This window comes from Mustela erminea, chromosome 13 (assembly GCF_009829155.1).
Source record: "Mustela erminea isolate mMusErm1 chromosome 13, mMusErm1.Pri, whole genome shotgun sequence".
Lineage (NCBI taxonomy): Eukaryota > Metazoa > Chordata > Mammalia > Carnivora > Mustelidae > Mustela > Mustela erminea.
The window spans coordinates 13,046,059-13,059,637 of record NC_045626.1 but is presented as its reverse complement, the minus strand read 5'-3'; the positions used below and the strand labels follow the sequence as shown (position 1 = coordinate 13,059,637).

Below are 13,579 nucleotides of genomic sequence, written 5' to 3'. Positions count from 1 at the left end.
CCAGCCCCCACCTCTCCCCGATAACCTGCGGTCAAGGCGAGCGGCCCCGACCACCGCCTTTCATGCCGAGTTGATAAAGGGCCGGCCGACACTCAGGCCCCAGAGAAGGCGGCCCTCTGCTCCCAGCTCCCCGCAAACGTGACCTTCACGGAGTAAAACATCCAAATCCACTAGGGCGGGTCATGAAGGAAAAGACAGTTGAGGCAACGCCCACTAAAAAACTCTCCTGGACTCTAGAAGGACTGCACAAACTGCTGTCCACTTACTGAGAGCTGACAGAGATTACTAAGAGACGGTCCCTAGCAAATCTGTTTAAAAATACAAACCAAAATAGGATGGGTTATCTTTTCGTCTTGACTTCGCAACCCCAAGGAGTCTGCTCTTAAACTTTGCTGGCTTACCGCTGTTCCAAACCCCGACGGCTGAGGTGAGAATTCAGCATCTCTCGGCTCACAGAGAACCTCTTGCAGAGAGGCCCGCGGTGAATGGTCACCATGATACATGTCAGCCTGGGGGTCGTACAGCTGGGTGGACCAAGGTCCAGAGACACGTCGAAGCTCTTAAGTTTGGATGGTCATGGCGCTGGGACCAAAACCTTGTCCAACCTTCCCCCAGCCTTCTAAAGCTTCTAGAAAATCCAAATGCATTTTATCTGTTTCAGTTGCAAAGCCTTCCCCTGTGGCCCTGCTCTGCTTGGAGCCTATGAGTTGCCAGATGAGCAAAAAGCACATGGCGGGCCACCTGGGTGGCTCAGTGCGTTAAGCCTCTGCCTTCGGCTCGGGTTATGATCCCAGGGTCCTGGGATCGAGCCCCACATCCGGGTCTTTGATTAGCAGGGAGCCTGCTTCCCTTCCTTTCTCTCTGCCTGCTTGTGATCTCTGTCAAATAAAGAAATAAAACTTAAAAAAAAAAAAAAAAAGCAAATGGCTACTTACCTCAAAAGTACTAACTTCAAGATCTTCAAATTTTCCCGAAAGTGACATTCCTGCACAGTTCACAAGCATGTCTACTGGGCCCAGTTTCTCCTGTGCCTGGAAAAATTTATGAGAGCAGGCAAGAAGTAAAACAAGAGAAGAATCACTTTGTAGCAAATCAATGACAACAACTATCAAAGTGACAGAGATGACTTGTCAGTTCCCAGCCACACACCAGAATGGGAAGAACCAACTGAAAGGCAAGTGAATGAGTTCCAGCTAGCCTAGCCTCTTACTTGTTTTATGACGTTCTCTACTTGGCTGTAGTCTTGAGAAACGTCAACGGATATACAAAGCACCACCTGTTAGGAAGAGAAAAAAAAAAAATGATCAAAGCCACGCAGGTGTCTGAAAGGAATTTTTAAAGAATTTTTTTAACGTAAAGGCAATTCTTTCCAATAGCTGGGAAGTCTGACTCTGTAGGCACAGATTGCACTGTTGGAAATCTGCTGACAGCGCAACTGTGGAGCCTAATTTTCTTGGCAGTTTTCACAGAAAACTCTCTTGCGCAAACTCAAAAACATGTCTTAAGAAATGTGGGTCAAAGTACATGCTTTCGGGCGTAAGATAAATAAGTTCCGGGGGTCTCATGTACAGAACACTGACTACCAACAGGAACGACTCTAGTCTGTACATGAGATCCCCAGAAGAGCAGCTCTTAGGTGCTCTCGACACACATGCGAAGGAACCGTGTGAGGTGACGGGTGTGTGAATCAACTTCACGGGGCAAGTGTTTCACGACGCCAATGTGCATCAAGTCGTCACACTGTGCCCCTTAAGTGCATACAATTTTCATCAGTTTCACCCGGAAACAGAAAGGAAAAGAAATGTAAAAAGCTCCTCTGGGCATGCCTCTGATCTGCAGTGACGGACAGCAGCTCTGAGACCAGCTGCGGCCCGACGCGGAGGGAGGCCTGGGCCACGAGGAGGTAAGTGGAACCCTGCGGGCAGGGACATGCTCCGTGTCTGGATTTCAGCGCCACTTTTACACATGTATACATCTGTCAAAAGCCATCACACTGTACTTTTCACATGGATGTGGTTTACTGGACATCAATTACAGCTCCGGCCGTTAAAAAGAACACATAAATTACATAAAGAATAAATAAAGTGTATATGAATTGCATCTCAAGTTGTTAACATCTAAGGTCGTTAAAAATAAAAACAATAAATCTAATAAATAAGCTCAAAAAAATACTCCCCTTGGAGCAGTCCCCAAGCTCTGATGGCCCTGCTGGGGCTCCGCTTTGTCGGGGGAATAGAGACAAGCAAACACCACCTACTCGCAAAAGCCACCTTAGTTTGAGTCTGAGCCCAGACTTTTATCTTTCAAGGCCAAGGGTCCCTCGGGGCTTGTGGGAGCTTGAGGTGCCTGACTTTGGACGAGCCGCCCACTCCCAAGGGTCACCAATCAAGCCCCAGAGCCCCAGAGCCCCAGAGCCCACCCAGTCCGAACGGGGCCACGCCAGGAAGAGCCCAGCCCCGGCCGGCCACGGAAAACAGTCCCGTTCAGTCTCTGGAAAGGAAGAAGCGAACGAAGGGAAGAAGGAAGGGGGAGGAAAGAAGCACTTATTTCCGTGCTTACTTGGGCAACAACTGATAAAATAGCAGTTCAAAATACTAATGAGGACTAACAATGAGCTATTGTTTTCATTTCCCTTTTCGGATAACGTTTTCAAATCCAGAGCTTAGCCTCTGACATCGGAATGTTCTGTGTTCCAAGGGGGGGTCGCAGAGAGAAGCAGAAAGGCATTTCTCCACTTCTCAGTCTTTCCGTGAGTTCTGGGTGGAGACTGGCCGCCGAGCTGGGGGACAGACAGAAGGACTGTGCACAGGAGGGCACGTCCACACGTCCACACGTCCACTTCCACTCACGCGCCCGTGCGTGGCTGCTAGTTGAAGGGGGTGCGGTGCGGGAGAAGGGGCTGGCGCAGGCGCAGGCGTGGGAGGCCTGGGTTCCAGTCCTGCCCCTTCACCCACTAGCTGGGCGGGACCCGAGGAGGCGGCGCTGGCCTCACCGGCTCCGGCCAGGGTGTCAGAAGCCAGTGACCACAAAGCTCCCTTCCAGCTCTGAAAAGACACGTCGCAAGGACTAAAGCCACGACACGAGGGGGCTGCCCGACAACCTGATGTGGCAGGCAGGAAGTCGAATCTGATGCAGGAAGGAGCGCCGTCCAAAGGAGCTAAATCCCTAAGGAAAGGAAACGGCCCCCTTCGCAAATGACCTGGAATATTCCAGAGGAGCTGCCCTTGGGTTTTATTCCTGTAACCAGGATTTTTATACAAGGCTTTTTATATAGTATTAGATCATTTACTATAAATAAAAGCTAACCCACAGATAAGCAAAATTTTAAAAAAAAGAGGGGGGGGTTCACAAATCACCAGGAAAAACGTGTCCCCGCGGCTCTGCTTGTGCTAAGCTGTGCAGCGAAGCCCTTCTGGCCCGGCCCAGCCCGTCCTCCCTTTCCCTGACGGAGGCGCCAGGAACTTGCCACATGACCTCAAGCCTTCTGATGGCTGAGGCGGGGGCGGGAGTCGGGGCGAACGCGGCCAGGGCAGGGAGAGGCTGCGGACAGCAGGCCTGGCCTTCAGCCAGGAGCACGCGAGCGCCGCGCTTGGACAGGAGACGTCTTCCTCGATCAGCACTCACATGACTATGGAATAAAAGAAAACGGGGAGATTTGCTGAGATGGCAGCTTTCCGAAGCTCTCGGGCTCCAGGGGAGGGGACACAGAAGCCAAGGTACTGGGGAAGACGCCGCACATGGACACGAGGAGATGCAGACGATGACCTCTACCTGCGGCACAGGGCGCCAAAGCAGAGGACACGGCGGCGGCACCGCCCGGGGGACGACTGCGGACCAGTGGGTCCCTAGACCGCTACAGCAGTTACAAAAGGCGAGGCTGATTTATTTTTCTTGATGTGGAAAGAGCTCTCATGTATTTTGGAATACGGGATTTGGAATACTAAAACTACAGTGTGGGGCATGGGGTGGCTCAGTAGGTTAGGCGTCTGACTCTTGCTTTCGGCTCAGGTCAGGATCTCAGAGTGTCGGGTGGTGGGATGGAGCCCTGCACCGGGCTCTGCATTCACTCTATGTGGAGTCTGCTTGAGAGTCTTTCCCTCTCCCTCCCCTTCTGCTCCTCCCCCTGAGCTCACACAGACACTCTTTCTCTCAAATTAATAAAGTATTTTTTAAAAAATAATTTTAAAATTTCAAAAAAATACAGTAAAATACCATTTAAAACCCATCCGAAAGGCAAAAATCAGTAAGCCTGCCAATACCAAGTGTTGGCAAGGATGTGAGGCAACAGGAGGCCTGGAGCACTACGGGTGGGCGTGCGCCCACTCCGCTGCAGCGGAAGATGCGTGTGCGCTGTAACTGTACCTCCACAATTCCATTTCCAGACACAGATATCCATGCACACATGCACAGAGACATGGAGAAAAACTTCAGTAACAGCAAGATGTAAAACTAACCAAAAAGCTGGAAACAAAATATCCACCAACAGTAGAACTGATGAACAACAGGTCTTCTAAATATATCCAGGAAAATGTTACATAGCAGTAAAAAATGGATAAACTAAGACTTTATGCAACAATGCAGAAATATCTCTAAAGCAGTCTCTAGGGAAGAAATCAAGTTGCACAAAAATACCTAGAGAATGACGTCCTACAAATCTACGGAGGCAGAAAGCAGATTAGGAATTGCCTGGGGCTGGGGGGTTGGGAGGAATGGGGGTGACAAGGTCCCAACTTTCTTTATGGGGTGACGGGAAAGCTCTAAAGCGATTCTGGCGCAGGTGGTGCAACTCTGCGGGTAGGCGCTGAATCGTACACTTGAACCGGTGAACTCAATGGTATGTGAGGTATGCCTCAAGAAGTCTGACAAAAAAAATAAGAATGGAGCCATCAAGTTCAAAGAGAAGCAGAAATAAACAGTATCTTATTTAGGGTTATGTGCACCCTCTAGTGAAATTATGAAAAGAGCAAAGGATACATCAACATATAAATCAGGGGCTGCCTCCAGAAATGAGACCAGAGGATATGGGCAGCTGACAGGGGCTCCCAGAGGGCGCTCCGGGGGCCCAGTACATCTCATTTCTTAAGCTGGGTGATAAGTGCCACAGTAACCTGTTATTCTGTTTTATATATATACATACACACCATTTTATTCATCAAAAAATACCATAACCAAAAAAATAAATGTAGTGCCCCTTTCCCCTTAAGTGTTTATATAAAGTTACCTTAAATAACTGAAATAAAATCACTTTCTAGAAAAACATTATTTGATCATTGGTGCATGTAAGTCAAAGTCTATACGTTTTTGGTAACAACCTGAACTCGAAGATAACTCAAAAGACTTCGCTTTTTAAAAAACTGTCTAATACGTATCTTAACTAGGAAAATCCTACGTGCTTTACATGAACTATTTGCAGTTCAAACAACACTTTTCTTCCCTCTACACAGCTGCGCTGACTAGTTCAGAAAATGTTTCCGAAGACAGATCATACCTGTTTATCATTAATAGAGTGCTTTTCAATTTCTTTCTTTGCCTGCAGCAACTTGTCCTGAAAGCAACAGACAACAATTAGTTCTGGTGATTGTCTATTTGTCTGCTTGTTTGTTTAAATGAGGCGAAAAAGCAATTATTTGTGTAAGTATTTATTACAGTTCAGAAAACTCTCAAGACAGCCTCTGTACTGTACAGCTATGGGCCACAGGGTATGAAAGAAAGAAGCTGTAAAGTTATGTTCGGCTATGATTAAGTGATAGCAAGGGTTTTCTGAAAGATAACAGAAAAATAAATGAACTGCAAAATCCCAATTAACAGTACTAATTGCTGACGGGCACCATCTCAATGCTAATAAATGTTTGGATCTGACATCAGTGAGTATGACATAAACCAAGAACCCCCACATGGCCCTGCTATATCCTGTGATCCCACGTCAAGCATGCTTTTGTGAGAGTGTCCAATATCTTCCTCCTCTCCCATAAAAGCAAATATACTAAAAAAATCACTCCTTTAGATAGATGGAGGAAACCTAATCCTGGCTACTTTCCGAGAATAATCTTGAACAAGAAAAACCATCCTGTAACTGAGAGATTCTTCCAAGGTCTCAATTTTGCTTGTCTGGCTCATTTTTCAAGAAGAGAGACATATCAGTTGGCAGTTCACAATTTGTTCTAAAAGTTGTGATTTAAAAACATCAGGGGCGCCTGGGTGGCTCAGTGGGTTAAGCCACTGCCTTCGGCTCAGGTCACGATCTCAGGGTTCTGGGATCGAGTCCCGCATTGGGCTCTCTGCTCAGCAGGGAGCCTGCCTGCTTCTCTGCCTGCTTGTGATTTCTCTCTTCTGTCAAACAAACAAATAAAATCTTAAAAAAAAAAAAAAAAAAATCAAGACAGCTAGAGAAGAAGAGAGGAGGGGAATCCTCCAGAAAGACACGTGGGCTTCTGCACATGGATGTGTCTATAATAAAATAATATTCTATTAATAAAGATAGACACAACTTGCCTTTGTCACAATTAGAATAAACAATTATATTAGAAAATAAAGAATTTCTGGAAGCCAGAAGGCTCATCTGTTCATTCATGTCTAGCAATGCAAGGACCCACAGAAAGAGCCTTTGAGCACCTGAAACTTGGGGCCACCCCTGCTTCCTCTTCATCGGTCTTGTATCAAATATCAACATTGTTTACATCTCAAATAATGCCATTTTATTAAAGTTATGTTTTCTGGGTGCCTGGGTGGCTCAATTGGCTAAGCGTCTGCCTTCGGCTCAGGTCATGATCCCAGGGTCCTGGGATCGAGCCCCACATCAGGCTCCCTGCTCGGCCGGAAGCCTGCTTCTCCCTCTGCCCCTCTTCTTCACTCGTGCTCTCTCAATCTCTCTCTCAAAAGTAAATAAACAAAGTCATTAATAAAATAAAGTGACATTTTCCTTCCCATAAAGTGGCTTTAACGCCAAAGCAAATTCACTGTTAGAGATATCAGGACAAACGGGAAGTAGCAAATCTGCCTTTCTTGATTTTAAGAAGAAATTATGAACATTGAAGCCTAATTCTGTGCCAATATTTAAACATTTCCCCCCTTCCCGAGGTGCTCCTGGGTAGCTGTGTACCCCCACCTGAGTGGTCGGTCACCCCACTGTTGCCCTCCTTTGGCATATGAGAATCCGAAGTCCCCTGGCAAAGATGCCACACAGGCGTCCCCACCCCTTCCACCAGCCTCCCTTCATGTCTCCATCCCACAACTCTGTTTTGAGCACCCGCCAGGAGCCACGCATGGCGCCAGGCACGGAACAATGGCAGGTGGCTGACAACACAGCCATGGTCGCCTCCCCCACCGCGCCTCCCCGGAGCCAGAGGACTCCACAACTGTTCGTGTGAACACAGTGTCATTGCTTTGGCTGTGGAAACAACTTTGGCAAGAATAACAGACCCTGGGGGGATAAAAAAGAAAGAAAGAAAGAAAAGAAAAACAGACCTTGTGTTGACTTGACACAGAAAAACACACGTTTTGCTACAGTGCTGGGGAGCAACAAGAGTCCCTGGTGGAGTGTGGGTTTCATGAGAGATGGACATCATCTGGATAATAAGCAAATTCCAGAGAGACACCTGCCCGTCCTGATCAGGACGCGGCTATCAGCCCTGTGATCGGCCCTGCCGCCTCCTCCCGGCAGGCGGACGCCCTCCCTGGCTCCCTGAGGCCTCTCCCACCCAAAAGCGCAGAGCCTCCCATGTTGCCTAACAGTCGGTGAAACTAAATAAATATTTGTGAAGCTGGCCTGGCTTCAACTGAGAAGTCTTTGCCCCGAATATGAGAAACAACCAGTGGTTCAAAAATCACACCTGGAACCAGAAATCCAAATCCCAGGACACGGGCACCGCCTCTCCCATAAATCTAAAGCCGAATAATTTAGTGGGTAATGACACACCCAGAAGACTTACCTCATTCCGTGCCACCAGAGTTATGAACGCTCCTTGCTTATAGCACTCAATAGCGATACACTTTCCAATACCACTGGAGCCCCCTGTAACCTAAAAGCAAAAATAATAAAATCTTCTTAGCTCTCGAAATTTCCCTTCTCCAGGAGGTTCATTTAAAATGACAATGGGCTCAAAAACCCAATCTACGAGAACCAGACTTTTAGTGATCGTAGTTTCTTCATCCCAGACTTCCCGAAAGAAGGGCAAATATGGAAGATGTCACTGTTAGCAGGTCCTGCTGCTGACTGTTTTCAGTACTAAACTATTAACTGCACACCTATGTTTTTCTGCATTCACTGGAAGGAGAGTGCCCTATAAACTGAGCTAATAAAAAATACATTAGTCTACCTCTGGGTCCAAATTCAAACGAATCTTATTTTCTTACTGCATATCTTCTGTATGACTATCTTCAAAAGAGATGCAAAGAAGAGCCACCTGGACAGATCATCTAATATTTTACATGACTGCTTATTATAAAAAAATATATGGTTTTGGAAATATTAAAAGGTAAAATCTTCCTTCTTGTACTATTCTGCTCCTCACAATCTAGCTCAGCCCTACCGGCTGTCTTTGAGTTCCATGCCCCCTCCAACCACAGGGCCTTTGCACATTCTACTTCCCTGCCAGAAAGGCTCTTCTCCCCTCTTTTCATCCAGCTGGCTCCCATTCACCCATTAAATCTCAGCGCAGGGGCACCTGGGTGGCTAGGTAGGGTGAGCACGGTTCCGGCTCAGACCATGATCTCATGGGTCCTGGGATCCAGCCCTACTTTGCCGGGCTTGGTGCTCAGCAGGCAGTGTGCTTGGGATTCTCTCTCTCTGCATGTCTCCCCAACCCCATCAAAAAAATAAATCTTAAAAAAAAAAAAAAAAAAAAAAAAAAACTCTCAGCTCAAACATCACCTCCTCAGGAAAACCTTGACTGACTGCCCCTTCCCTAACTACAACCCACCTTCTAGCACTGCATCCTTTTTCCTTTATGGCACTTACATACTCAAACAGCCATGCATTTATTTGTGTGATTATTTGATTCACGGCCACTTCTCCTATCACTGCCTCATTAATGCCAGAAAAATACCATCTCCATTTCTGCTCCCACTATATCCCTAGCACTTAAGAGGACAGTGCCTGGCAAATAGGAAGGGCTTGATATACATTTAACTTCATAAGACAAATGCAGTATTATCTTTCTAGTCATTTTTCCTTTGAAATTATATATTATAGGGGAAGAGAATGGGGGCCCAGGGTTGTCCGGTGAAGGGAGTGGGAAACTATGAGAGAGGTATCTGACCTTACATGGTATCATATCCTACTTTAAAAATACATATATCGGGGCACCTGGGTGGCTCAGCTGGTTAGGCGTCTGCCTTTGGTTCAGGTCATGATCCCAGGGACCTGGAATCAAGTCCCACATTGGGCTCCTCACTCAGCGGGGACCTTGATTCTCCCTCTGCCTGCTGCTCCCCCTGTTTGTGTGCGCCCTCTCTCTCTGACAAATAAATAAAATCTTTAAAAATAAATAAACAGAATAGGATAGAATAGAATAAAAAATACGTATCAAAATGTTTTATGTCAAAAAACTAAAAGGCTTCACTATATTACATCAAGGAGAGGTACTAAAACTTAGTTGACGATTTCCCTCTAACAGACATTCGGATTATTTCAAATGTTTTACTGTTAGATATAAATCATGCTGTAATGAACATCCTTGACCCCATCTCAATGATTTTAAAATTATCATTAAAGCCACTTCTATACAAAGTACCAGTCTCCATGGATGCTGAGGGTCCCCTACTTCTCTTTGGCCTCAAGTCCTCACCACTGAAGAGACCTCCTTGGCAGGTAATTAACCAATTATCTCCATAAGGTTACTGTAAAAATCTACCTGCTGCCCTAGCCAACAGCTGCCTCTGAGGAGCTCTTTGCTGCTGAGATGTTTCTTTTTATTTTTTTTTAAAGACTTTTTAAAATTTATTTGACAGACATATCACAAGTAGGCAGAGAGGCAGGCAGAGAGAGAGAGGAGGAGGAGGCAGGCTCCTTGCCGACATCAGAGAGCCTGATGCGGGAGTAGATCCCAGGACCCTGAGATCAGGACCTGAGCCGAAGGCAGAGGCTTTAACCACTGAGCCACCCAGGCACCCAGCTGCTGAGATATTTCACGGGTGGCTTTGGCTTTTGAAATTTCACCAGACATTCCAATTCCACAGCAATTAATATGGCCCCGGCCGTCGTATGATGGTGTTACTGCTGCCTCGATGTCCCTCCACCCAACATCCCCTGCATACCTACCTATCCAAATCCTACCTACCCTATCCTAGCCCTCCAGGACTCCTTTCTGACTCAGTCACTCAGTCCTCTCCTTTACCTGTCCCTTTCCACTTTGTGTACACATCTTAGCTCCGTGACCAAACTGTAAGCTCCTTGAGGACAAGCACTGAGTCCAATCTATCCCCCCCTACTCTGAGCACAGAACCTGGCATAAGCCGTTGCGAAATGAGCACTCAGCCAACATTCATTTCCAAGAGTGGTGCAAGGGTACTGTTTCTCTGAAATAGACAATGCCAAAAAAATTGGAAGTAAAGTTTCCCTGTCTGTTATTCGATAAATTAATGGAAGCTGAAGTGATAAGGTTATTGAGAAAACCTACGTTCTCTAAAGTGCTACTGCTGTGATTGCTGTCCTTTTTCTAGACCGTGCTAGGTAAGCTGGCTGGGTCCACGCACTGCACAGATGAGAGACTGTTCAACCTGATCACTTCTAAGTCTTTTCCTTAAGAGCAAGGGTAAGGCTTCGATCTTTCGGTCCTACCTTGTGAGAAACTAACCTTCTAATTAAGCTAATGCTTAAGCATCTAAGACTACGTAAGAGTATACATCAGCCAAGTCTAGGCTGTGCTATTCTGAATGGCAGAACAACATGGAAGAGATTTTCCAAAGGGCTGAGAAAACTGGGAAACACGGATGGAGTTGCCTGACAACTGGTAAACTGGGCCCAGGTGTGAAAGATAACAGCCTAATTTCTTTCCTTATTCTTCCTAATTTCTTTCCATTGAATCCTCTTAGGATTCAATGCAAAATATCATTTAAATGTTTCTATCTCTTTCATCACAGCATACACCTCTTATTGAGGACAAGAAACAGGGTGGTTTGCAGCAAGAACTGCTCCCAGCCATCTCCAAAAAAGGAAGGACCTGATTTTCCAGTTCTCCCCAAGTCGATTAAACAGGTTTTTAAACACAAGTACATACCCTGTAAGACTCCTGCAGTATCACCGCTGTCATTAGGGAGATAACACTAGTATATGCGAACTGTTCTAAATAGAAAGCAATACTTGTGACCTAAGTCTGTTCATGCTTTCACATAAGGAGACATTCGGAATGTTAGCGCCCTTTCCTAACACCACCTGGTCCGGTCCTAACAACTCTCAAGAAAAAGAATGGCGCTTTCCCTCGTCTTGTGACATTAAAAAAGAAGACAGATGGTGACATCATGTGAATTATTCATGTCATCCTCACATTATTTATAGTGGCATATTAAAATGGGATGGTGAAAATAAGAAATTCTTCTTAGTTTACCCCAACAGACTCATTATCTTACTCAGGGCCTGCGGCACAATGAAGCCAGAAGGACTGGAGTCAAGGTTAAGTGAAACTCCCTTGTAAATACTGAATCGAAATGTTCACTCCTGCTTTTGGCTTTCCATTTTTTTTTCCCCAAGTTACGTTCTGCAAGCATAACTTCTGCAAGATTTCAACTTTGAAAGCCATGCTTCTGAGGCAGAAGTTCTCTTGGAGACGTGACACTTTCAGAATTTGGCCTCCGTGCAAAGTTTGGCTTCTCTCGCTCCCTTTCGAAATGAATTTACACTACCCTCATCCGCCCTGCACACCAGCAACAGCAGGAGCTGGGAATATACTAATATTTTTACAAAGGACCGTGTAAAAAAAAATACGTGTTCTCATTCACAAACGTTCGTCCAGCTCTAAAGCACACTAAAATGAATGACCAGTCCAGCCTGGTCAGCTCCGTAGGGAGGCTCCGTCTCGACCGGCACCCGGCTCGCACACGTCCCCTCTGGCAGGATTCCTGCCGCCCGCTCAGCAACTAACTCTCCTTATTCAATCACCGCCCACCTCGGCGTGCCTGGGGCTGGTGCGATCCGAATAAGAAAACCCATGCGAAAGCCACAGCAAGTGGCAAAGGGCTGCGCGCAGGTGAGAAGGAAGGTGCCGACACCTGCAGCAAAGGGATCTCTGAAGACACTCGCTTCCGGTAGGGAAGGACCCAAACCCACCCGCACCTCCCGCATCCCTCCCGCACGAGCAGGTCGGTGAGCTCGTCCGCGGACTCCGAAACGATGGCCTCCCCGGGGGCTGAGCTCCGACAGGCCCGCCGTGTAGACGGGCCAGAAGCGTCCCGACACCGTCGAGCCGGGACCGCCAGCCCCCCGGGCTCCGGGCGGTTTCCCCCCCAAGGTGAGTCACTTCCTGGATTCCTCCGGCAACTGCTCTTTCTGCCGCTCGCACAGGCCGTCGGCCCGTTCCGAGCTGCCTCGGCGGGTCCCGGCGGCTGGGACCCCTTCCCCGCCGCCCTCCTCCCCGCGACCCGGCCGGGACCGCGCGCCTCGCCCTGCGCGGCCACCGACCGCGGTGTCCTTGGCAAAGTTTCTCAGCCTTTCCGCCCCTCGGTGGGCTCCTCGGGAAAACCGAGCGCAGCAGTATCCACGCCCCACGGGTGCCCCGGGGATTAGCGAGCGGCTCCCGAGCCCCCGGCGCCCCGCTCTCCCGCCCCGGCGAGGGCCAGCTGCGGCGGAGGGCGGGGCCCCGCCGTCCCCCGCAGGGACGGGGCCGGGCCGCGCGGCGGCAGGTGGCCCTCGGCGGAGAAAGGGACGCGGGCGGCTGGGCCTCGGTCGCGGGCCGGCGCGCCAGGGGGCGGGCTCGGGGCGGCCGAGCGGGCCGGGCGGCGGCGGCGGCGGCGGCGGCGCAGCAACAGGAGGCCACTCACCACCACATGCGCCCCGGGCAGGGCGAGGGGCTTGGGGCTGATGAGCGGTGACACCATGTAGAGCAGCAGCACGAACGCCACGAGGAAGGCGGCGGCCAGCAGCAGCATCGCTCGGCGGGGCCGGGCCGGGCCGGGAGGGCGGGCGCGCGGGGCTCGGCGGCGCGGCGATCACGCGCGGCCGCGCGCAGCAGGAGCCGCTGTTTGGGTTCGCGGCCGGCGCGGGGCGGGGCGGCGGCCGGAGGGGAAGAGGCGGAGCCGGCCGAGGGCGCGACCGCGGCGGGGCGGCGCTTCCCGGAGGCGGGGGCCGGGGCCGCGAGGCTGGGGGGCCTGGGGTAGAGCTGCGGGGCCCGGCCCGCGACCTCCCGGCGGACCGGGTGTCCCCGAGCGCGGGGGCGGCGGGCCCACGGCGGCGCCACCTGCCAGCGCCTCCCGAAGGGCCCGGGCGACGCTCAGGGGTGGGGTCGGGGTGCCTCTTAGGACCGCGGAGGCCGGTTTCCAGGCCTCCCCGAGCCGAGTCTGGGGGTGGGAGCCGCTCGGGCCCCGGTTCCGCGCTCGCGCCGGGCGGTCGCCGGAGCCGGGGAACGCGATCCCGGGCGTTCGAAGCCGC

The 13,579-nt window shown here is 49.7% G+C and overlaps 1 protein-coding gene across 3 annotated transcripts in view; it reads right to left on the bottom strand.

Moving 5' to 3' along the window:
• The window catches only part of KDSR (3-ketodihydrosphingosine reductase), a 42,916-nt gene extending 29,719 nt beyond the window's left edge, over nt 1-13,197 (bottom strand). For all 3 annotated transcript variants that reach the window (XR_004277941.1, XR_004277940.1, XM_032309788.1), the window contains exons 1-5: nt 12,973-13,197; nt 7,929-8,018; nt 5,489-5,545; nt 1,211-1,276; nt 936-1,031 (exon numbers count right to left, since the gene is read on the bottom strand). Coding sequence is in view for 1 of the 3 variants with exons in the window: in XM_032309788.1 (XP_032165679.1) it covers nt 936-1,031; nt 1,211-1,276; nt 5,489-5,545; nt 7,929-8,018; nt 12,973-13,080 (417 nt within the window). In the remaining 2 variants the exon portion in view is untranslated. The remainder of the gene's footprint in view (nt 1-935; nt 1,032-1,210; nt 1,277-5,488; nt 5,546-7,928; nt 8,019-12,972) is intronic.
• Nucleotides 13,198-13,579: the final 382 nt, after the last annotated feature.